The sequence below is a fragment of the Balaenoptera acutorostrata genome, chromosome 14 (assembly GCF_949987535.1).
Source record: "Balaenoptera acutorostrata chromosome 14, mBalAcu1.1, whole genome shotgun sequence".
Taxonomy (NCBI): domain Eukaryota; kingdom Metazoa; phylum Chordata; class Mammalia; order Artiodactyla; family Balaenopteridae; genus Balaenoptera; species Balaenoptera acutorostrata.
Window position 1 is genome coordinate 60934905 of NC_080077.1, and position 25814 is coordinate 60960718.

The 25814-nt window shown below is 38.2% G+C and overlaps 1 protein-coding gene across 3 annotated transcripts in view; it reads left to right on the forward strand.

Moving 5' to 3' along the window:
* Positions 1–329: 329 nt before the first annotated feature.
* The window catches only part of FBXL4 (F-box and leucine rich repeat protein 4), a 71165-nt gene continuing 45680 nt past the window's right edge, over positions 330–25814 (forward strand). The window contains exons 1-3 of one of the 3 annotated variants that reach the window (XM_007169664.2): positions 330–456; positions 16100–16216; positions 16868–17451. In XM_007169664.2, the coding sequence (XP_007169726.1) occupies positions 16940–17451 (512 nt within the window). In that variant the 5' untranslated portion in view covers positions 330–456; positions 16100–16216; positions 16868–16939. Of the gene's footprint in view, positions 457–13752; positions 13880–16099; positions 16217–16867; positions 17452–25814 lie in introns of those variants that run through there. The other 2 variants (XM_007169666.2, XM_007169665.2) reach the window with 2 other exon arrangements.

The window sequence follows — 25814 nt, forward strand, 5'->3', positions numbered from 1 at the left end:
ATGAATTATGCCTTTAGAGCGCCTATAACTTTTGTTCCACTTTTCCTCTGAGAACCTTAACATCAGTAATCCCTGTGCATCCCCTGACCCAACAACTCTAGACTGGAGAAGTCCTAGCAGGCCGATAAGAGGAAGAGATTATTTCCACAGTACATCTGCAACCGCTGCCTTCTGGGGAGTAACGGGCAATTTGTAGGGTACGACTCCGGCAGGGAAGGCAGTAGGAAGCTCCTCCCCTCGGCCTAGGAGGGGCGGTCCAGACGCCGCCGTGGCCCCGCCCCGTCCCTGGCCCCGCCCCTCGGCGCAGCCTGCGCTTCTTCCTTCCGGGTCGTGCTCGGCCGGGCGTGCCGTTGCGCCGCTGCGCGGAGCCTGGCAGTCGCCCCCGCGCCCCGGCCTCCCCGCGCCGGCTGGTCGCTGGTGGAGCCTACGGCGCGCGCCTCTACCGGACCCTGCAGGGTACGGCCCTTCCTTTACTTCTCCCTCCTGCGGGTCTCCGTCTTCCTCTTTCGGTGCTGGGGCTGGGCCGGGCCCGGGCGGAGCCGCGCTTCGGGGAGCCCGGGCGCCCGGCAGAGGTTCCCTCCCCGGCCTTACTGGCCCCGCCGCCCGCCTGCGCTTGCGGGGCTTGCTGGTGACCCTGCAAACAGCTTACTTGCTTCGGGCGCTGCTTCTCTGCTCGACTGTCTGCCGGGCGTGAGGCGTCGCCCAGTGCGCGCGGCGCAGGGTTGTTTACACCGCGGGGTTGGCGGGTAGTGCTGACCCTGCAGCCCCGAGTTGGCCACCTGCCCGCCTGTGTACTTGCTGGCTCCTGCGCGTGCTTCCTTGATTTCTTTTTGGCACCCGATGGTTTTTACCTAACCAGGCCCATGTCTTAATTCAGGACTGCCACGAGATACCCGGCAGCAGCTCTGTTCCTATGTTTTAGGGATATCCTTAGAATACAGTGTGATGATGAACATCCACTTGGCCTCCTTGTCAGCATGTTTGCAGTGGGAGTGGTTTTGGATTTCCTTGATGGTTTCCCGAATGCTCGTTGCCACAAAGCCTCGCTTGCAGTCACAAATTAAAATATACAAATAACTAGAAAGTCAAGATGCTATAAACCTGTGGTCAGGTAGTTGCGTTGGCAAGGATGCTGTGTCTGGCTTTATGCCCCGGAGGACTCACGGCAGGTGCGGGGATCTTGCCTGCTTTGGTCTGTTAGAGGACACAAGCTGCTTTTACTGCTTCTTGGTATTCTTAAGTTCAGAACATAAGTACATTTTTTCCCCCTTAAAGCTCACTTCATTGCTTCTGTTGTCCTATATTACATATTGTACCTGTTGGTTGAGTAGAGAGAGATTTTCCTGAGACATCAGTGCTTCTCTAGCCCTTTATTAGATACTAAGTTTTTTGGGGAAAGGGACATGTCCTTATTTTTCTAGTGACAGTATGCATCATCCCGTAGTAGGTGTTCTACTCGTTCATTGAATTGGATCCTTCGTTCCACACTTCCTTTCTGAGTACCATATCTTTTCTTTTCTTTCTCTCTCTTTCTCTCTTTTTTTCTTTTTACTACTGTCCCAAATTTTGGCTTTTCTGAGTCCTGCATTTTCATACTCTTCCTTTCTGTTATGGACTTGAAAATCAGAGAGGTCAGCTCAATGTAAGATGGTTAATTCCTTTTTACTAGCGCCGCAATCCAGTAATGCAATTATAGTCCTCTGTACAGTGACATCGTAAAATGTTGCTGTTTATCTTTTACTTCTAAATATGGCCAGTTAACAAAAACCGCCCTTTCTTTCTTTACTGGGTTAGTCTCATTGCCTCATCCTCTTAAATTTTGCTGTGATCAACATAATCGGTTTTAACTTCATGGATCTAACTCTGATATCCTCTGAAGAAAGACCTTTTGCCACGTGAATTGTATGTAAGTGTCCTCCTCTGTTTTCTTCTAGTACTTTTAATGGTCTTATTCTTTTGTTTTTTTTTAATTTTATTTATTTATTTATTTATTTATGGCTGTGTTGGGTCTTTGTTTCTGTGCGAGGGCTTTCTCTAGTTGTGGCAAGTGGGGGCCACTCTTCATCGCGGTGCACGGGCCTCTCACTATCGCGGCCTCTCTTCTTGCGGAGCACAGGCTCCAGATGCGCAGGCTCAGTAGTTGTGGCTCACGGGCCTAGTTGCTCCGCGGCATGTGGGATCTTCCCAGACCAGGGCTCGAACCCGTGTCCCCTGCATTGGCAGGCAGATTCTCAACCACTGTGCCACCAGGGAAGCCCAATGGTCTTATTCTTCATATTGAAATCTTTAACCTACCTCAATTATATTTTAGTATAAGGATGGAATTAAGGCCCTTTTTTTCCTCTCTTGTAGTTGTTAGTCATTGTCCCCGTCATCATTTGTTGAATTCTGTTTTTCCCTACTGATGGCAAGTACTGTATTTATCTGAGGTCCTAATTGTTGTATATTCTTGGGACTTTTTCTAAATTAATGTTTAGCAGTCTCTGGCTTCCTGTACTGATACCATGCTGGTCTTATTACTTTAGCTTTATAATGTGTTTTAGTGTCTAGTGATTCAAACAGTACCTAAATATTTTTGGAATGGACACATTTAGTGAGGGTAAGTTGATTTCCTTTTTTACCCCTTCCTCCCTACTCCACCCCCTCCTTTCTTGCCTCTTGTTGAAATTATTTTTTAGCTTGCCTTTCTCATGGTCAGTTGAGTCATTAACCATTGTTAAATAAATCCCTTCTCTTGCTAACTCACAGCTCGCCATGTTAGAGTTGCTCCTCAGAGATGTACCTAGAAAAGCAGCTTGATTCAAATCTGCATGTCTTTTGACTTTGCATTGTGTACTAGTAAGTGGAGTGTGTCTCTCCTCATCAGCTGTGACTCGGGATGTTCTGTACCTGGTTTCAGTAGCTCTAAGGGATAAATGCCTATAGAAGTGATCCCTGGGACTGCACCATGCCCATTTGTATTTTACTATCCCAGTTGAACATCTTAAACGTAATGAATTTTCAAGTGTTGCTATAATAGATACTTAGAAATGTTATTAGATCATAAAATAAATGTATACGTTCTTTAAAAAAAAGTCAAGTAATACAGAAATAGCCAAAGGGGAAAGTAAAAGTGTGGTATGCCCATCTATCTGGTAACCCCATTTCCCAGAGATCATCACTGTTTAATCACTTGTTCTCTTTCCTTCCAGACATTAAAAATACATGTGTATAAGCCTATGTGTGTTTCATAACTGGCAGTATACTACATATAATTTTCATTAACTGCCAGTTAGTAATAATTGATGAACATCTTTCTGTGTCAGTGCATATAACGTTATCTTTTTAAAGTATTTTGATATTTCATTGTAGGAATAACCCAAAATTTATTTAACCAATCCTCTGGTGATATTTAGGCTATTCCAAATTTATTTCTGTTAGAAACAAAGCCTCAGGGATTACTTTTGTGTGCACGTATTTGCACATTTACTTAGTTCCTTAGTGTGAATGCTTAGACATGGAATTGCTGGGTCAAAGGCTATATACGTTTTAAAATTATGATAGATTGTTCCATATTTCTCTTCAAAAGGTTGTCATAAGAGTAAATTTATACAATTTCTGAGAATGCTGTCTGCTGTTGCTGTATCATTGCCAGGAATTGTCAAGGCTGAGTTTTACCCTACTTGCAAGCTCATAGTTTCATGGTTGCTGGTAGAAGACATGAGATCCTGGGTCAGAGACAAAGCACAGCAATAACAGTAGCCAGAGGATCATCATTGTCTTGTGCCATTTCCTTGAACCCTAATTTCCACAGGGTGATGTGATGAGGGTCAGATGATTCTAGCACATGCAGTAGATTGCATTACAAGAGAGGAACCCTGAGCTTAGGGAACCTGACTCGTTCATAATAGGCTGCAAGTAAACCTGCCTAACCTTTGCCCTAGAGAGAGACATTATCTTTATTATGCTGGATAGTAAAAAAAAAAAAACCTTCCCTCTACTCCAGAGGGAGACCTCTCTTTATCTGCCAACAATGTTTGCTGTATAAATACCCTTGAAAGGGTAATTTGGAACAGAGATTATCAGTGACCCTGCTTATAGGCTATGCAGAAATGTGAGAGACCTGTGAAGAATTTTCCTGAAAAACAAATCACTGCTAAAATGATATCATTTTTTACATTTTAGTAATTTTATGGATGAAAAGTAGTATTTTTACTGTTTTAATTTTGCATTTTTCTGCTTATTGATGGAGTTGAATATCTATAAATGTTTTGTTACTTACCTGTTCATATTCTTTGCTTACTTTTCTGTTGAAGTGTTCCTCTTTTTCTTACTGATTTGTAATAGCTCTTTACATGCCATGCTATCAATGACCTGGTACACCATTTGCTAGTATTTTTTCATAGTTTATTCTTTTTTTTTTTTTTTTTTAAAGGATTTTCTTTTTTATTTATTTATTTATTTATTTATTTATTTTTGGCTGTGTTGGGTCTTCGGTTCGTGCGAGGGCTTTCTCCAGCCGCGGCAAGCGGGGGCCACTCTTCATCACGGTGCGGGGACCGCTCTTCATCGCGGTGCGCGGGCCTTTCTCTATCGCGGCCCCTCCCGTTGCGGGGCACAGGCTCCAGACGCGCAGGCTCAGCAATTGTGGCTCACGGGCCCAGCTGCTCCGTGGCATGTGGGATCTTCCCAGACCATGGCCCGAACCCGTGTCCCCCGCATTAGCAGGCAGACTCTCAACCACTGCGCCACCAGGGAAGCCCCATAGTTTATTCTTTAAATGCTGTTTCTGGGAGCTTTTGCCATGTAGCAATCTTTAATATGTATGTTGTCAGTTCTGTGTTCTCTTCCTTTATGGCCTCCTGAGTTTCCATTCCAAGGCTTTTAAAATACTCTTTGTACATATTCTCTTATTGGATATTTTGTATTATATGTTTAGATTTTAAAAAAATGGTTGCTTTGATAATATAGTTGGCCAGTGAATAACATAGATTTGAATTGCATTTGCTAGTATGACGTGGATTTTTTTCAATAGTAAATGCTCAGTACTACACAGTCCACTGTTGGTTGAATCTGCAGATGCAAAACTGAGGATAAGGAGAAACTGTGTATATGCAGGGCCAACTATAAGTTATACATGGATTTTCAACTGCACAGAGGTCCCATGCGCCTAACCCCTGCGTTGTTCAAGGATCAACTGTATTCTAAATTTACTTTTCTAAATGTATGGACATTTTCCCAAAACACTTTTGATAAGCTGTCCTTTCCCTGTTTTTGGTTTGACACATTCATTGTACTATATCCTTATTTACTGTTTTCTCAAAACTGACAAATCAGTAAGCAAAATATATTAGTCTCTTACTGTGACTGTGAATTTGGTTGGATTCATCCTTAAAGATGTTTGTTGTTAGTGGATTTTAATCTTATAAAATATAAATTTTTTTGTTCTGTTTAATGATTTCTGATATTACTGTTGCCATCTCTGTCAGTTTTGTGTATACTGGATAGATCTTTATTGCCCACATGTTTCTTTCAGTTATTCTACATCATTTTGCTTTACTTGCCTCTCTTATAAATGTAAAACATCATCTAGCTAGACTTTGATTTTTCCTTAAAACCTTCCCCCCTCCCAACTTGAAAGTTTGTCTTTATTTATTATTTATTTTGCTTTGTTAGAAAACTTTTTTAAAAAGATAATTATAGATTCACAAGCACTTAAAAGAAATTATACAGGAAGATCTTGTGTATATACTTCACCCAGTTTCTTCCTGTGGTAACATCTTGCATAACTATAGCGCAATAGTACATGCAGGAAATTGACATTGACACAATCTGCACACTTTACTCAGATTTCATCAGTTTTATCACTACAGGCACTTGTGTGTGTATGTGTGTTCTCTGACATTTTATGTAGATCTTGTCACCACCACCATAGTCAAAATACAGAATCACTCCATTACAAGGATCGCTTGCAAAAGGGCTTACTTCTTAATAGGAAAATTTAACCTATTCATATTTACTTTTTTTCTCCTTTGCAAGTTTGGAAATTCTAAAACCATGTAGAATTGACTTTCTGTTGCCCTCACACCTCCATTTAATAAAGTGAGACCTTGACTCCTTGCCTTCCCCACATTCTTGGTTCTATTGATTTGATTTCCTTTTTAAATCACTTGTCTTCTGTTTTATTCCCTAACCATCCTTTTCAACTTTACCACTACTGCATCTATAATGATTTAGACTTAACTATAAGGTCACTGGTTACTTGAATATTATGTCTTCCCTTTTTAAAAATTATTTGCTTTAGTTCATTTGTTTTTTGACTGGAATACTTTCTTGAGTAATGTTTTTAAGAAGAGTTATGGGAAGTATACTTGCATGTCCAGAAACAGTTTTCTGTTTGTTGTTTGTTTCTCTATGTGAATAAGAGTTTGAGTCAGTTCTTTTTCCTTAAGAATTTCTAAAATATTACAGTATCTTCAAGCATTTTCTTGAATTTTCATCAGCTTCAATCTCTTCTTGAATTCACTTTATATAGATATTAGGTTTCTTGCATCTGTGTTCCAGGTTACTTATTTTTTTCATTTAGATTTTCAATATATTTTGAGCACCGTGACTTTAATTTCCACGAACTTAAAAAAAATTTTTTTCTAAATTAGCTTGTACTTATTTTATGGATCCTATGCCCTATTAATTCACACTAAAGAGAATAGTTATTATTTTAAAACTCTTCGATTTTTTGCATTAACTTTTGTTAGAGACCACTTGCTCTAATTACCCAAGTTATTTCTATGTCTTTAACATGTCTAATTCTACTCATATATATGAATTCAGATCTGTAGTGACTGATTTGTTCCTGGTCGGGAATCACTCTGAAGTCATGAAGGTCTCTTTTCTGGGCAGGTGGTCCCCAAGGGCCAGGTGAGCGGCTGGGGCTCTGAGATCAGGCTTTGCCCTGTGCATAATGAATGGGCAGAACATGCCAACTAGTAGATACCTTTCAGGGTGTGCTGGTCAAAAACAGACTGATAAGCTAGGATGCCCATAAACAAGCTGATTTTGGGATACCAAATCTCCAACTTGACTGTCTTGGTCCACAGCAAAGACTGAAAACAAGCATACAGAACAGTTTCATTGCTGTAAAAATTCTTTTGCGTGGCCCCTTTGTAGTCATTGGAAGCAACCCTGTCTTCTCCCCTAACTCCCCGGTAACCACGATCTGCTTTCTTTCCCTATAATTTTGCCTTTTCTAGAGTATCATGTACATGAAATTAAACAGTTAGGTAGCCTTTGTGTGTCTTCTTTCAGTTAAAAAATGCATTTTAAGAGTCATCTCTGCTATTGCGTGAATCCGTGACTCATTCCTTGTTATTACTGAGTAGTATTTCATTGGATAGGTGTACCACTGTTTATCCATTTGCCTGTTGATGGACATCTTAGATATTTCCAGATTGGAATGATGATGAATAAATCTGCTATAAACATTTGTGTACAGGTTTTTGTTTAAATATAGGTTTTAATGCACTTGGGTAAATACCTAAGAGTGGGATTGCTGGATGGTTTGGTAAGAGTATGTAAATTTTATAATAAAGTGTCAGACTTTCCCAAAGTGGCTGTACCATTTTGTATTCCCACTGGAAGTGTTTGTAGCATCCAGTTTGATATCTTAAAATTTGAATGATCTGTATTTAACTGTTCCCAGATTTAAGATATTAAACACTATCTGTCTTAGGGTTTATTCTTTTGAAACTGTTCTTACGTAAAACATTTGCTAGGACACACAAAAATATGTCATAAAAGACAAATGATAAATTGCCCTTAAAAATTGAAAACTTTTCTCTTTAAAAGCTATTATCAAATAGATGAAAAGGCAAGGGCTTCCCTGGTGGCACAGTGGTTAAGAATCCACCTGCCAATGCAGGGGACACGGGTTCGAGCCCTGCTCTGGCAAGATCCCACATGCCATGGAGCAACTAAGCCCATGAGCCACAACTACTGAGCCTGTGTGCCACGACTACTGAAGCCCGTGAGCCTAGAGCCCGTGCTCCGCAATAAGAGAAGCCACCACAATGAGAAGTCTGCGCACCGCAATGAAGAGGAGCCCCTGCTCGCCGCAACTAGAGAAAGCCCACGCACAGCAACGAAGACCCAATGCAGTCAAAAATAAATAAATAAAATAAATGTATAGAAAAAAAAAAAAGAAAAGGCAAGCACAGACTGGGAGAAACTATTTGCAAAAGATATATCTGATAAAGATTGTATCTAGAATGTATAAAGAACTTTTACAACTCAATAAATACTAAGAAAACAAAAAACCAATGAAAATGGGCAAAATAGACATTTCACTGAAGAAGATACATATGGCAAATAAGAACATGAAAAGATGCTCCACATCATTACTATTCCATTGAGAAATGCAAACTAAAACTGTAGGGTATCACCACCCAACCACTGGAATGTCTAAAGACTGACAATAGTAACTGTTGATGAAGATGTGGAGCAGCTAGAACTCTCACTTATTGCTGTTGGGAATGTAAAATGTTACAGCCATTTTGGAAACATTTTGGTCCTAGAAACAACCCAAATGTCTATGAGCAGGTGAATGAATATGTCTGTATAATAGATATGATTTAGCAAGAAAGGAACAAACTACTGTTACATGTAACAACAGGGAAGAATCTCAGTTATGCCGAGCAAAATAAATTAGACACGAAAGTACATACATATTTCACTTATATGTTAACTCTAGAATAAAGGACAATCTGATTTATAGTGACAGCAAGCAGATCAGTTTTTTCCTGGCACAGTGAGTGGATGGGTGATTGGGAGAATAGAAATATTCTATATCTTGGTCCTGGTGGTGGTTGCATTGGTATATGTCTTTGTCAAAACTCATTGAACTGTACACTTAAAATGGAGTACATGTTTTGGAATGTAAATTATACCCCAAAGTTAATTTAACAGTATTACGCCATTTTAACTAATGGCTCTTTTAGCTTGAATGGCTAGCAGTGACATACCTATGATCTTGTACTTGGATTTTTGTTAAGAAGGCTAAATAAATTCAGTATATTTTTATTAGGTAAAATGCTCTTTATTTTAATGTACAAATGTATAGTTAGTATTTGGCTAAAATAAACTCACATTTACTTTATGGTTTTAATAGCTAGAGAGAGATTGTTTTCTCTCTTTAGTGTGTCCATTAAAATTATCTGCCACCAGATATTCTTAATTTTTAATACTGTAGGTTTTAGTTAAATATACATTGTGTGTCTGCTAAAGGTTTAGGGTTATTATAGTTCTTCCCATTCAGATGGTTTATTCTTATTCATCATTAAACAATTAAGAAACATGTAAAATAGAGATAATATAGCATTAGTGACATTTGTAAGTAAGGTACTTTATAGTGTCATACCTGTGTAATTAGAAACATGTCCCTCTTTGTCACTCGTGAGATAGTATCTTGGGTAGGAAGAGGGTTTCCAGATCTATTGTATCAGAAAATCACCATTCATTTATCCTACAGTTGTGTGTGTGTGTGTTTTTAACATTGACTCCTTAATTCCTTTTTCTTGCTACTTAAGATTTCGTAAGATTGCTTATGAAATAGTTCATAAGTTTAGATATGCTTGTTAAAGTCTAGGAAAGAAAGAGGAGAAATAAAACATTCTGTAGCACTAACCATTGTCAATTCCTAGTTTAAATTGATTCTAAACCTTTGTTTTCTGACAAGTTTATTCCTAGTTTCACTGGTTAGGCACTTCCTGCTTAGTCCTCACCATTTGTTCATTAACTCAGCAAAAATTTTGAAGAGCCCACTGTGTTCCATACTTTTTGTATTTTCAAAGCTGACCTTGATTCCTGGAAGAGAAATGGATACTGTTTACCTCTTTGATTTTCAAGATTTTTCCCTGGCCTTTAGGTTTTTCTTCCTGGTTGGTTCCCTTGCCTTCTCCTTCTGCTTTATACGCCTGGATTTTCAAAAAGCCTTGAAGCTGGATAGGAAGCTGTCTTCTCTCTGTTCGTCCACATGGTTCAGTTAAGAACTCAACCTGTTTATTCTATATTGGGACCTTGTTGATTAAAAACTATAGTCATAATAAAAATGTTTCAACTGGAGGAGAATTTACTTAGAGGAAGAGAGAGAAACGTCAAGTAATAATATTCAACCCCCAATAGTCTCCTTCCTGACACTGTCATATTTTTTCAATATAGTACATTGTAAGTAATTAAGGGATGCTTTTGTTAAGACTTTGCTTCTCCTTAGCATATTTAATACCTGAACAATATTAACCTGTCTTTTTACCCTTACTCTTATATTATTGCCTCTCTTGGCCTGTCTCTTTTCTTTTGCTTGAGGTTATCCCTTTTTTTTTTTAAGAACTTCTTTTTCATCCACAGTTTTTCCAATTCTCCATAATCACCGTATGTTAAGACTTAACAGAGATTTGGAGTGTTAAAAAAAATCCTCATATTTGAGAGAATAGCTTTCTTTTACCTCTCTAATCATCTCTTTCAAGAATCTTTTTTTTAATTTCAATCAGAGTTTCTTTGTGGCCAAGGTCAGGTCTTTTTACGTAGTCAAGGCTGCTTTTGTACTAACAGAAATTAGTACAAAAAGTTACCACTTTTTTACATTCTCTTTGAACAGTAAAATTTCAATATATATACTATTCCTTATTGGAGGGCTTCAAGGAAGGTCATACATTTGATTCTTACCTATTGTGTTTCCGTTTTTCTTATCCATTTCCCCCCTCTTTTTCTCTATATCAAGATATGGAACTTTTTTTGCTTCATTTTTTGGTCTACATGTGCCTTATATTGAAGGGTTTTATTTCTGTGTCTATTTTAAACTTATTTATTTTAATTCTCTTCTGCCGTCTACTCTGCCAGTCTCCAAAAAATGAATAAATGTTTATTGAGTATATATTGGCATGTGCTAAGCCCTAAAGATATAGTTCTAATTAAGACACATTCTTAGAACTTGAGGGGTTCGTAGTCTATTAAGGTAGAAAAAATATCTCAGCATGTAAGAAATGGCACACAAACTGTAAGAGCAAGGAAAAAGCGGGTGGTGGATAAGGTCTGAACCTTAAAGATGAGTAAGAGGGTGCCAAGCAGAGGAAGAGCAAGGGAATTCCAGAGCCACGCAGCCTCAGTGGGAGACTTGAGGTGTGAGGTGTGAAAGCACAAGTGCAGTTGAGGCCGTGGTAGAGGTTCTGGTGGGTCTACAGGAAGGGTGGGGTGTGTAGAAGTGGAAGGGACAAGGAGAAGACTGGTCCAAGGTAGGTGGGAGCTTCTCATGTATCATGTTATCAAAAAGACAGCCTTCCTTTAATGGGACCTCTATATATTTTAGTAGAATGAGGAGGGAGAAGACCCAGAGAGGAGACTGAGAAGTTACCAGAGGGGTGGGAGGAGATAGGAGAGCATGTAGTGGCATAGAAGTCTACAGGGGGCAGGCCAGGGAAGGGGGCTGGTTATGTCAGCTGCTGCACCAAGTTCAAGTGTAATTCCATTCTTTTCTTTATTGATATTTTCCTCCGTTCCCTCGTGTCTTGATGTCTAGACTCAACCAGAAAAGTCCTTTCCTTAAAGCAGTGTCTCTTGATCAGTTTCATCAGGATTCAGAAATGACAGCACTTAAAGTTCAGCCTTTTTCCTTGATCTGTTACCACATTACGCCTTCTATGACATTTTGGTAACATCCTGCAAGGCTGCCGAAACCCTCGTTTTCTTCTATCACTTCATTGACACATCTCTGTGGGCTATTTTACAAGTAAGTATTGTGTTATGACTTGCCTTCAGTGTAGGACTCTGCCTTTTTTGCCTGGTCTTTTTATCTTTCCCATATCTTTTGACTTTAATATAAGTTGAGAATCCTCTTTGGAGTTTTAAACTTGTTTTCCAGGTTATTCCATCACACCATGAACCTAGGCTTTCGAGTTTATCCCAACTGCCTCCTTTTGTTGATTTCGTGAAAAGCCCTTCTCCTTCCTCCTCTTTCCTCTGCCATCTTCTCTGCAGTTCCTGCCATCCTGCTTCTCTCCGCCTCATCGACTCCCCATCTCACTTCAAATCTCAGTAGTAAACATATGTTCTCCCTTGTCTATACCTCTTAATTTCTCTTTTCCACTGTTATTGCTTTCTCTGTAATTGTATTTGTTTAACTTCCATAAGCATTTTATAATATGAAAGATGTGGTTGAAAATAAAGTTGCATTAAAATAAAATCATGTCGTGTAAAGCAAGTTGTTTCCCAAGGTGTATGAAAGTCTCCTGATGCAGGTTAAAATGGCTGTTGTTTTGTATTCCTTGATTGTGCTAGTATAAAATTTCAGTGAGTTGTGGGGAATTTCTTACTTCGTAATCATTGTTGACAATTGATTAGATAAAATAACTTGTAAAATAAAGATCACGCTATTTCTATTTCAGACTTTTTGTTAAATGGAAAATAATATTTTTATGTATTGTGAGAATCTTTAAAATTAATGTAGCTTTTTTTTGTTTTGCTCATATGTTTTATTGCCAAAATTATTTGAAAAGCACATTTAATATATTACAGACATTTCACTGTAAAAATGATCCTTGTATAATGTAGCTTTTTGAATGAACTGGAAAAGAAAGGTATATACCTCCCAAAAGGTGTATCTTATAGTCACCCTCTTGGACAAATTTAGTGTACCAGACTAATATTTGTTTATTTGCACCAGGTGGGAAAAATCATTTTGTCTTTGAATTCCATTCTCCTCCTAAAGGGGAGTTATTGTATCTTTTGCGTTTGGTTCATTGCCCAATGGGATATTCACTGGTTATCACAAATTGCCTCAATGCCTTGGCAAAAGTCCAGATAGTACATGGACAATTTAAACTTCTGCATTGGTCGTTGTTGCCCACATGAGTCCTGAAACTGTGGCTCTATTCCCTTTTTCAGCTTCATTTCCCAGGGAAAAGTAGAGTGAGCTATCCTTTCTTCTCCATATGTTCGTCCCCACCCCCCAAACACTTTTATGTGTCATCTTAGTTGACTGGAAAGGAGTTTAGAATCAAGAAGGATGTTAATAATGGGTTTACACATTTCCCTTTTTTATTTCTATGCCGTGTTTGTTTTCAAAAACAGGTTTTAACTTCATTACATTTTTCCAAATAGTATGGCTGGAAAAAGAATAAATATATTTGCTTTTCCAGTACTTTTTTTCCAGTGTTTTTTTTTTTTTTACACTGGTTTTCCTTCTTTTAAAATTTTTTGTCATTTTAGCTTTATCTCACAAAAAATTAACTCTAAAGATTATTGTTATCCACAGTTGGAAAAAATTAAGCATCCATTTACATTTCTCTTCTCTACTGAGAAGTTTGAACTTCTTCATATGTAAATGTGGAAATGTAAACTTCATGTGTAAATGTAAACTTCTTTATATGTTATAAAGTTATAATTCACTTTTACATATATTACTTCAGTGCAAAATTTTACTTAACTTTAACAACAGCTTAAACATGATATTGCCACACGACAGTCTTGCTGTTTTTGATATTATCCCATAATCTATGATGGTAAAAGCTAGCTGGGAAACAGTTGTAAAGTTCGTGGCTCGGTAGGTCAAATAGAATTTGTCTTTCACAATTTGTCTCAACCTTTTTGCCAAGAATGATTGTGAATATTCACATGAATGATGATATCTTATTTTGCAGATGTTTCTTTGGTTTTATAAAACTATTACTTTCTGATAAATGCAGTTTTATAAAGAAAGTAAAAGGAGCTCAGTTGCAGCAATTTATAGACTGTGGAGGGAGAGGTGATGTCCACAGATTATACAGTCAGACCCATCCATCCACCTTGGCAGATGGGTTTCTGTCCTTCCCTTAAAGATTTCCAGGAATAAAACATCCACAGTCTTCCAAATTAGGTGAGCTGTCAATTGAGTTGGATACTTATACATTATTCTTTATTTCATAAATTTCATTTTTGCAGTTTAAATTTGCTTCATTAATTCTCTTTTAAGAAAGAGATGGGCCAAGTCACTTCTTCAGAAAATTATACTTCTTAATTTACCTGGGGGCCTATTTTGAAATAAAGTGTATGTGGTAAAAGAAAGAGCTACTTCATTTCAGGTTTTGGTGTTAAAGATTTGATATTTGTGCATTTGTAAATTTTTTTATTTGACAGATTTATACTTGTGGTAGGTGAAATGTCTGAATAAAGAGGTGATATTCTAGATAATTATTTTCCCCACATTTATAACCTGTCCTATACTTCAGCCCTTGGTGTTGTATGTCCTGAGGTGAATCTGATTTGTCAACTCATGATATGTCAGCATTAGAGCATGTGCTGCAGAAACTCCTTATTTATTTTAATACATGCTTTGTTAGTCTTTTCAGAAAAAGTCTTGTTCAGAGTGTTCTATTATTTCTTGTTTTTAGGGTGCAAGTTCTTCCATTTAGTGCGTCTGCCTACTGACTGTCCGTCCCTGTGGTTCATTTTCTTTTACGGTCTGTAAGTTTGTACTGTGATGCATCTTTAATAAGGGTTTAGTCAGTCTCGTGTTGTGGAAGCATCCCTGCAAAGAGGTTCACATCTGCCCCTACCAGTTGAGGACCACCCTTTCTTTTTAGATCTTTTGGCTTAGGGATGGTGTAGGGATTCTCGGCCATGAAGACAGTGTGAATTTAGGCCCACACTCTGCGTGGTACACGCCTAACAGGGTTCTGATTTCCCTCCGGTGACTTTCCGCCACTGCCTAGGTTGATGTCAAGTGTCCTTTGGCTTCCTGGCCGGTGAGCTAAGTTTTCGTGTTCCTGGTTTTACAGATAGGGTGATTTTTCCTGAATTTGGCTTTATGAAGTTTCTTCCAGATGTGACCTGTGGCTTGAAATAACCTCTCTGCATGCGTGTTAGAAAGTCCCCTTATTACAACCACTAAGACCCATAATTGGTTCCCTGACTCATATTAGCTTCAGCTCCTGCTCTCCGCGCTTTGACTTTCCTCTTTGTTTCTCACAACTGTGGGTTTTCCTCACTTGTTTCTAACTCAGCTCTTTATTTACTGTTTTGCCGGTTATATTTTGTCAGGCATTTCAGTGTGTTTGGATCTGGCTGGGATTGAGAGGAAGAGGATGCTGTTATCTAATTTTAAATTATTTTAGATTTGTATAATTTTTTTGTTTGCTCATCATCTTTCTGTCTACATGTGACATATTTTGTGCCTACTATGTACTGAGTACTTTGATAAATGAAATCTTTGGCTAGATTCCTTCCTTCAAGAAACTTGGTCCTAATGTAGGCCCTTGTGGAACAAGGGTATATACCTGATACAAAGGTGGTATCAGATAATAAGCTGACTTATGGAATAAAGTGGTTGGAAAAGGAATGTAGAGGTAGAGTTAAAGTAAAATATGAAGGGCGTTTAGAAAGTGAAAGAGTTTACTGCATTAGACAAAAAGAAATGGGTCTAGCTTGAGGAGAGCCTTGAAATGTCAAACCAAGGGATTTAGACTATATCTTGTATGTAAGAACAAAAAGCTGTTAGAGGTTTTGGGTTGGAGAGACGTTTCATGTTTTATAATCTTAGTGTTAACGTTTTGCTCTACTAAAGAAAAGTTGTTTTATTTTCCTTCTTTTACTTAGGAGAAGTTAAACTCAAGACTCTACAGGTAGAAAAATGAGGATGCTTGATTTCCCTGTTTGTGTAGACAAGAGGTTACTAGTCAGTGCAGACAGGGGCCAGGCCTGTGTTGTAAACTAGTAGAGCTGGCTGGGAACAGGAGCGGCCACCAGACCTCTTCTCACAGGGTTTTCTTGATTGTTAAAGGTTGCAAACTCCTCCAAATTTTAAAAATCACTATTTGGTCCTAATATATCTGCTGGCATGGTTTGACCCATAAGCCATGGGTTTGCAACCTCTATATAAAAAGGGTTCATTAATAATATTTTTATTACATTCTGTCATAAAATTTTAAAAATATATTAATTATTCAGAATTGTCCACACGATTCAGAAAAATGTGATGTGTTCAATTTGAACGTTCTGTATCTAATAAGTAGCTATTTATCTATGATAATAATCTTGTTGGGATATTTGACTTCCTAAGTCAGAAATAAAAATATTTTCTAAAACTCTTGTCTTACAGGTAAAAGAATGTCATATTTCAACATTTGTACCTGAAATCAGAGTGAATTGTCAGGCCACATGGATGAGTGCCAACCTCTGCATTTCTGGTGTATATCCTGTGACCATTCTATCTGGGGTGAGTGATTTCTAAGAGTAGCTGGCAACAAACCAGATGCCAGCCAGCCATGGACTACCCTCACGAATAATGCTAGGGGTTATAAATTAAACACTGTCTGGTGATCTGTGATGTGTAAGGCAGTTAATATAGTTGGTCTGGATTAACTCTCAGCTCCAGAAAACTATATTCCCATAATGTGAAATCTGTACTTAGCATGTTCGGAAGTGAGTCATAATTAACAATAGGGAATCATTTGTTAAAATGTGAAGTTATAAAATGCCTAAGATCCTTTTGGATTTACAGCAGTATTTTAGTGGTTCCCTGTATATTTTAAATAATTTTAATTTTAAAAGTTCAAGGACTTAGTATTTCTTGAAGGATAGTTATAATTTTGCGTAACATAGGTTTTTTTGGGTCATACATCTGCCATTGCCTTATAATATCAGTTTTGCTTCCCATATAGCATAAAATTGTATACATTTTCAATATTCAGTCTTCTTAAAAGTATATTAGATAAATTATACCAGAGAGTCTCATTTACGTGAATGTTGTTGTTTTCAGTTTCATTCTGGGAAGTTACTTTGGGTAAAAAGCCTGTTTATTACCTTATCCATGCATTTTTCTGTTTATTTAAATTATTTTACTTCAACAAGCCATTCATTTTTTTAGAACATCCTTCAGAGAGTTCACGCATCTTACCGAGGACACCTGACCTTTTGAAGCTTCATAATTCACACCTAGATGCCACCAGTCTTTCCCATGTTAACAGTTCTGACTATGTTTTATTATATGTGCCTTCGGCGCCGAGCCAGGACAGCTACAAGAGGAGAAATGATGAACAGCCATAGAACTATAGAAGCAAACAGCCGGACTTCCCCTCTCAATGCAGAGCTGGTCCAGTATGCCAAAGAAGTAGTGGATTTCAGCTCCCATTATGGGAGTGAGAATAGCATGTCCTATACCATGTGGAACTTAGCAGGTGTACCAAACGTATTCCCGAGTTCTGGTGACTTCACTCAGACAGCTGTGTTTCGAACGTACGGCACATGGTGGGATCAGTGTCCCAGCGCTCCTGTGCCATTTAAGAGGACGCCGCCTAATTTCCAGAGCCAAGACTATGTGGAACTTGCTTTTGAACAACAGGTGTATCCTACAGCCGTGCACGTTCTGGAAACCTATCATCCTGGAGCAGTCATTAGAATTCTAGCTTGTTCTGCAAATCCCTATTCCCCAAGTCCACCAGCTGAAGTCAGGTAAGACTCATTTTTTTTAATGACCATGTTCTATGGCTGAAAGGTTGTGGTGGTTTTAATACTGGAGGTCTTTTTTCACTGGAAGCGTTCTCTTAAGTCATTTAAACAAATTCGATTTTTAAAATGTTCCTTAGTTTTCTGATAGGGGAAGAAAGGTCAGACATATGAAATGTAATGCATTCTTTATACCTATAAAACCTCACACCATAATAATCATGGATTGTGAGATTTGTGTGTGAATTTACTATAAATGAAAAGCACGATTTGAACTAATTGGGACATGGGACAATCTGAGAAGTTAGTTGGAAATATGATTTCTAACATATTTTCAAACAGGCATCATATTACTGCTTTTAAATACTTGGAGTAACTCAAAGTCGACCTACAGAGTGACACTTTAGAGGAAGTCCTTAGGGGATTAGCTTTAATCTTAGGTGGATGTTTTCGTAACAAGTATATTCATTTAAAAATAAATGCTGGGGACTTACCTGGTGGCACAGTGGTTAAGAATCTGCCTGCCAATGCCGGGGACACGGGTTCAAACCCTGGAAGATCTCACACGCTACGGAGCAGCTAAGCCTGTGCGCCACAACTACTGAGCCTGCGCTCTGGAGCCCACGAGCCACACCTATTGAAGCCCACATGCTACAATTACTGAGCCTCTGTGCCGAGAGCCTGTGCTCCGCAACAAGAGAAGCTACTGCAATGAGAAGCCCGCGCACCACAAGGAAGAGTAGCCCCTGCTCGCTGCAACTAGAGAAAACCCACACGCAGCAATGAAGACCCAATGCAGCCAAAAATAAATTAATTAATTAATTAAAATAAATAAATGCTGCCTTAAGTGTTCATGCATTCTCCCTAAAGGCGCTCTCTCTCTCTCTCTCTCGTTTCTGTAGTTCAGCCTCCTGATTTTTTAAAATATAATTATTTGACTAGGTAATATATTCACATGGTTCAATAATCTAAAAATTACATAATGCAGTCTTGCATGTACCCTGTTCTCCATGTGCCTCGGATCCACCCCTCCCTCAAAGAAACCGCTTTTATCCACTTCCTTTGCATTGTTCCAGAGTTTCTTTATGCAGATACAAGCAAATACAAATGTATTTATTTTACTTTTCTTTATACACAAAAATAAGCACACTATTTGCATTGTTCTGTACCTTATTTGTTTCACTTACTGGTGTATATTGTATCTTTTCATGTAAGTGCAAAGAGAGCTTCATTATTCTTTTCTACAGTTGCAAGTAATGCAGTGTATGTGTACCCCAACTTATTAACAACTCCCCTATTGATGGGTTCTTAGTTGTTTCGATACTTTTGCTATTATTAATATTAATGCAGTGAATAACCTTGCCATGAGTCACTTCGCATGTGTGCAAGTATATCTGTGGGATAAGTTGCCAGAAAGATTGCTGGGCCAAGGGTCTATGTATTTGTAATTTTAATACGTAGTGCCAAATTTCCCTCCAAAGAGGCTCTCCTATTTCTATTCCCACCAGCAATGTATGTGCATGCATGTTTTCCCGAAGCCTCACCTACAGAGTGTTTTAATAAATTTTAGCATTTTTGTCAATTTGTTAGGTGAAAAATGATAGGGGAAAAATGTTATCTCATGTTAACTTTCATTTGAAATGCTTTTATCATCTCTGAGGTTGAATATCTTCTCATGTTTAAGAGCCGTTTCTATTTCCTTCTCCTTGAACTGTCATGTTATTTGTCCATTTTTCGATTACTTATTGATCTTATCAGTTTTTAACCTTTATATTGCTTGATTCATTCATTAAATATTTGAGTGTCTACCATGTGCTAAAGCATTGTTCTGGGTATTGAGCATACATTAGTGAACAATGAACAAAATAGACAAAAATCTCTGCCCTTATGAGCTTATTCTAGCCCAAGGGCAGTCTGTGACACCTGTTAAACTGTAGGAGCCCAGCTGCCTGTGGAGGAGTGAGGGTGCAGATCACGTTGCATCTAACACACTGCTTCCTTGAAGTCCCTGTCCCCTCAACTCCCAGGGAGCACCTCCCAGTCTACCAGGAAGCAAATGCAGAGTACAGCTCAACTCAAGCTGGAGACTGCTGGTATCATCTTTATCTGTTCTTATCAGAACGATTTTGATAATTCATTGTGAACAGTATTATTAATGGGTCAGTTTTTTTTAAAAAACAGGAAACCAGCATCCTTTAATATACAGGCTTTTTTTCCTGAGAGGAAAAAAAAGTACTTTGAGTAGGATCCTTTCTTATGGGAGAATTGTATCATTGGACTCTGTCACTGTTTGCCTCTTTCCTACAAAGCTATCTAGTTTTTTTCTAAAAAGATGAACCAGTATGGGGATAAGATCCATGCAACATGTAATGTCTTTCCTCTGATCTAAAACTTAATGTCTGCAGAACTGATTTTGGGTATGAATCATGCTCCTGGGTTCCTAGCTGAGAGCTGTAGTGCGTGATTGTGATTAAAGTGACAGCTTTATTTATAGATGTAGCTCTACTTTGCCTAACTGATTTTTAGCCTTATTCCACAGAAAATACCATTAACTTTTAAGAGAAAAAGAAGCTAACCAATATATATTATTGCAGAATAAAAAAGGGCCTTTTAAATTTTACTGATTATGAAATCAGTTTCAGTGTTTAAAAAACTTGTTAGAAAATACCAAAAAAGAAAATAAAAAAAAAAAAAAAAAAAACCCAGTTCTTCTGCCCAGATTCAGTAACTGTTAACGTTTTGGTGAATTTCTTTAGACAATCAGAAACACTGATTGAACACCTTCTCTGCCCACTCACTGCCAGGAACAAAACAGAGCCAGACAGAGGTGGGTCTTGTTCTTTGAGTTTTACAGGCCAGCCTGGAAGAGGGCCGTGAGACTGCAGGGTGCATGTGCTGGCAGAGGGGAACGCCTAACCTGTGGGGCTCCGAGAAGTCCTCCCAGAGGAAGTGACTTAACTGGGACCTGAGGGTTGAGTGAAGCTTTAGTTTGGGTAGGAAAGGTGGAGAGAGAATACCACGTGCAAAGGTGAAAGCGCATGAGGTGAGATCTTGGTGTTCTAAGAAGTGAGGAAAGCCCCAGAGTGGAGAGAACAAGCTGTTGAAGGGCCACAAGCTTTGGGATTTCATAGAGCTCTTGGATACAGTTTCCCAGAAGCAGACCTTGAGAGGACTATTCCTTTACCAAAGATTTGTTAAGAAAGTGCTCCTGGAGAAACTGGTAAGGAGTGGGGAAGATAAGGGAGTGGGGAAAGCACTGTAGGGAAGGGAAGAAGTCAGGCCAGGATGCAAAGCCCTGTGACATCCCAGTCAGCCTGGAGGCACAGTTGCCCGGGAGCTGGGCTCTGATGCTCCTGCCTGTCTGTCTTGGGCTGTGGGCTGGGGCAGTGGGAAGGGGGGATGGAAGTCTTCCAGGCACATGCCACTCTCAGGATGAAGCGGCTCTGGGAGCCTATGTAGTTCTCTGTAGAAGGCTACAGGTGGGAGCCCTTAGGAGCAAGCCCGCACATCTGGGACATGGGCACCAGACCTACCAGGAGATCTAAGCAGAGCACAGGTAGAGAAAGTCAACTCCAATAAACTGGTAAACATAATGGTATTGATAATAAAAGTTAGAGAACTGATTTAGGGTTGTCAGATTATTTACTTTGCTACCAACATCATTTTTCATCACTATCATTTCATAAAAGAAACCCCAGTTTATACTGAGAAATTAGCATGCTCAGAATCTCGAATAAAGAGCGGTTGGCAACTTACGTGTATATGTGTGCATATCTTTATATATACCAGTGTATTCTTTATTTTTCACATTTAATCATGGAAAGCTCTATCACACACTGTGGTTTAGGAACCACTGGACTGTACTGCCTATTACTTTAATTAATTGCATACGGTTTTATTTCTCCCTTAGGAGTTAGCAAATAAGGGAGTGTGTTGGAGTAGCTCAGGAATTTATGGGAAATGAACTTGTCCCAGAACATTTAAAATTTAAAAGCAATCTTTCTCCATTTTGTCTGATTGCATTTCTTTGTTCAGTGAGTGAGGTAGGAAAGTTACAGGTAGTTCTGTAAGATCTCAAAGTCTTCTGACTTCGGGCCTAGTGCTCTACTAAGAGAAAAGAAAAAAGGTAGTATAGAGTGTCCTGGTTCTGAGTATAAGATCTTAATAGATGCTTGTGTAAGAGTCAGAAAAAAGCCTAGTGCAGGGTTACACATTGGAAGAGAGACAGGGAAAAGAGGAGGAAGAGAATGACAAATTGAGGTCATATTAAGGAAGCCTACTGGAATGAAGCTATTTGGGGATAAAATTTAGTGGTGTGGATTTTTTTTTTTTTGAGTGTTGAAAGCATTTTCACTACATAATATTGAAGTTAAGAAAGCAGGGAGAAAGAAAGTGGCCGTCACAGAAGTTGCCAAAGGAAGTTGCTTAAGCAATGATTTCACGAATTGGTCATAGTCTGGTCCCCTTGACTTTGTGAGTCAAGAAGCATGACTTTGTCATTTAAGTTAGAAATGATCAGACCTTTTATCGGTTAGTTCTTTTTAAAGCAGATGCCACTTTGTTAGTTACAATCAGAGACAGGCTGGGAAGCAGGGAGTGAGTAGGTATACCTATTACAGTACTTTAATTTTATTCTAGTTTGTTTTCCTATTCTATCCCTTCACTTTCAGCAGGTAAAATGGAACAGTGTTGGCAAGAGAACTTTCTTTTTGCTGGTTACTAGATGTGCTTACTAACCAGGAGGAATTTTGTTTATAGGGAAGCTCTCTGCATCCATGTGCCTGGCTTCCAACCTGAATATGTTAGAAAACTTGCTTTCTCCAGTTTCCGTTGATGAACGTCTCTCTTCCTCTATTGCCTACCTGCTGCTTCCTGGGAGCCCTAGAGAGACGTTCTCAGTGAGTAACAACAGGTCAACAGTTACAGAGACAGAGTGCTTTGTGTCCAAGCACGGGACATATAGTAGGCATTCAGAGCAATCAACAGAAGGAGAAATAAGTGGGCTGGTAAAGAGAATGCTGTTACCAACCCAGAATTAAGGACTCCAAGTGCAAACAAAGCGCAGCCTGATAGGGATTCCATTTTGAATTTTGCACATGATACTGTAGATTTAAAATACTTACAAAGGACATTAGTGTTTGTCAGATTTGTCCAGTAGATGAATACAGTGTGTGGGCATATATAGTCAGCACATAAATGTGCAGACTACAAAGGCCATGACTTAAAGCAGTTTAATCTCATCAACACTGTTCTGGGTCTAGAGGATTAAGAGTCAGGGCTATCTCATGGAAAATTGTGTGTGTGTGTGTACACACATGCATGCACATGTGCATTTGCTTGTATTTGCTTATTTTCACTGACTAGTTTTTTAAATTCTGGCATTAATTTTCTAAAATAAAAAGATTGGCATAGGAAATATAGCCATTATTTTATAATAAATTTAAGTGGAATATAATCTGTAAAAATATTGAATCACTATGTTGCACACCCGAAACTATTATAATATTGTAAATCAACCATACTATAATTTAAAAAAAAGATATTGGCATATTCTCTTGTTGGGTAATGTAGATATCTTTCTCTTTCTAAAATAATATATTCTAGTTCTATTAGAATTTTAAACAAAATCACCTTAATACAGATGATACCCCCAAATCAATTTGTATTGGTCTCAGAGTTAATGTTAATTTAATTCAACTGGCTACCGACCTATAAACTAATTTTTCCATCTTCTTACCACTTTTCTTTATTACTTCTTAGGTTATCAAGAAAAATCAAAATAAAATATAAATAAACTAATGATACTTGAATTTTTTTATGTTTAGACATTTAAAACTATTTCTAATAACTGATAAGGTTTGATATTTTTCAACTTTAAGAATGCTGTCATATTTAAACTTATGATATATATATAACTAAATATATAATGTTTATGCTATATAAAGTCAGAAGCAAAAATGATGCTAACATAGCATTAAACTTTTAAACATGCTAGAAATGTTAAGGAAGTCATTTTAAAGCATCATCTTAACCTTGTCCATTCTGCAAGGTAGAGAGAGAGAGAGAGAGGACTTTAATAGATTAATACATTATTACAATAGAGTATTTGTGCTCTAATCAGTGCTTGTTTTTAAGCTTGTTTTATTTATAATTTTATAATGTAATTTGCATTATAATGCAAGTCAGGCTATACATAAAGAACATGTTTTGTCTGTATCTTTATTTATTGCAAAGAACCTGGCAGAGGTGATTTCTATATTACATTTTCAGTGTTTCTGTTAAGGCTCATAAAAACTTCTCATTGAAGCTAAACAATAAAATAGGCTGGTTTAGTCCACATGTGTTGTGAACCAGTACAGGCAGTTATTTCACAGGGTCCTGAGTGGTCCTTGTTTCTTGGACATGAGACATTCCTCCAACATCATCTCGTGTCATTTTCCAGCAGCAACAAAAGGATGAGTAAAACCAAAATTTGAATTTTCTCATACCTTCCACCATTTACCCCAGGATTCTTGGAAATGTACTGTCCAAAATTAGGAATGCGTTTTCCCACGAACATGGTTTTAAATGTTTCATACTTCTATTCCTGTATAGCTAGCTCTGTTTAACTGTGTGGATTTTCAGTAGAGTGTTCAAATCAATTCCATTGTTGGAAACCCTAAAAGTTTTTGCATTTAGGCTTTGGGGGCACTTCTTAGGTCTAGGCTGGCATTCCAAATTTGCTTTTCTGCCTTGTCACAGAAAGTGAGAAGATGCCCAGCTAGCTTTCCTTTCCTCCTTAAATCTGCCACAACCTGCTCTGTTCCTTAGAACTCTTCCCCTGCCTCCCAAGATTGGATATAGAGAGGGACCAGTCTCTCCATTCCTACTTTCAGGTTGTCTCTGAATACAAATACTCACAGGTTCTTTATATGTTTGATGGGTTTTATTCCTAGTTTTCAGGAGAGAAGTAGCAAATCTAACAAATATGGGGTGATTATAGGGTTCTGTTAACTGCAAAAGTCCTACTGTTACGGTTAGTGATATGTTTACTGGAATCCCATTGAGTTTCTGCCTTATGCTTTTATTCCTAAAGGTAGAAATTACCAAACTTCTCTTCTCCCAAGAGTGGTGCTATATGCCTTTCTTGCCCCCATCTTGGCCTAAAGACCATTATGGTACTTGTATGTCGATGACTGCTATAGTCTCAGCTCAGATTTCTCCCCTGAGTTTCATACTCTTTTGTCTATTTCAGTTCCCTAAATGCCTTGCTGTAATCAGTTTTTACCTGGATCTCAATAGGCCATTGGCTTATCAAGAAAAAGAGGGAGAGGACTCAAATCAATAAAATTAGAAATGAAAACGAAGAAGTTACAACGGACACTGCAGAAATACAAAGCATCATAAGAGACTACTACAAGCAACTCTATGCCAATCAAATGGACAACCTGGAAGAAATGGACAAATTCTTAGGTAAAACCTTCCAAGACTGAACTAGGAAGAAATAGAAAATATGAACAGACCAATTACAAGTAATGAAATTGAAACTGTGATTAAAAATATTACAACAAACAAAAGATCAGGACCAAATGTCTTCACAGGTGAATTCTATCAAACATTTAGAGAAGAGCTAACACCCATCCTTCTCAAACTCTTCCAAAATATAACAGAGGGAGGAACATTCCCAAACTCATTCTACGAGGCCACCATCACCCTGATACCAAAACCAGACAAAGATACTACAAAAAAAGAAGATTACAGGCCAATATCACTGATGAATATAGATGCAAAAATTCTCAACAAAATACTAGCAAACAAAATCCAACAACACATTAAAAGGATCATGCACCATGATCAAGTGGGGTTTATCCCAGGGATGCAAGGATTCTTCAATATACGCAAATCAGTCAACGTGATACACAATATTAACAAATTGAAGTATAAAAAACATATGATCATCTCAATAGGTGCAGAAAAAGCTTTTGACAAAATTCAGTACCCATTTATGATAAAAACTCTCCAGAAAATGGGCACAGAGGGAACCTACCTCAACATAATAAAGGCCATATACGACAAACCCACAGCAAACATCATTCTCAATGGTGAAAAACTGAAAGCATTTCCTCTAAGATCAGGAACAAGACAAGGATGTCCACTCTCGCCACTGTGATTCAACATAGTTTGGGAAGTCCTAGCCATGGCAGTCAGAGAAGAAAAAGAAAGAATAGGAATACAAATTGGAAAACAAGAAGTAAAACTGTCACTGTTTGCAGGTGACATGATACTATACACAGATAATCCTAAAGATGCCTCCAGAAAACTACTAGAGCTAATCAATGAATTTGGTAAAGTAGCAGGATACAAAATTAATGCACAGAAATCTCTTGCAT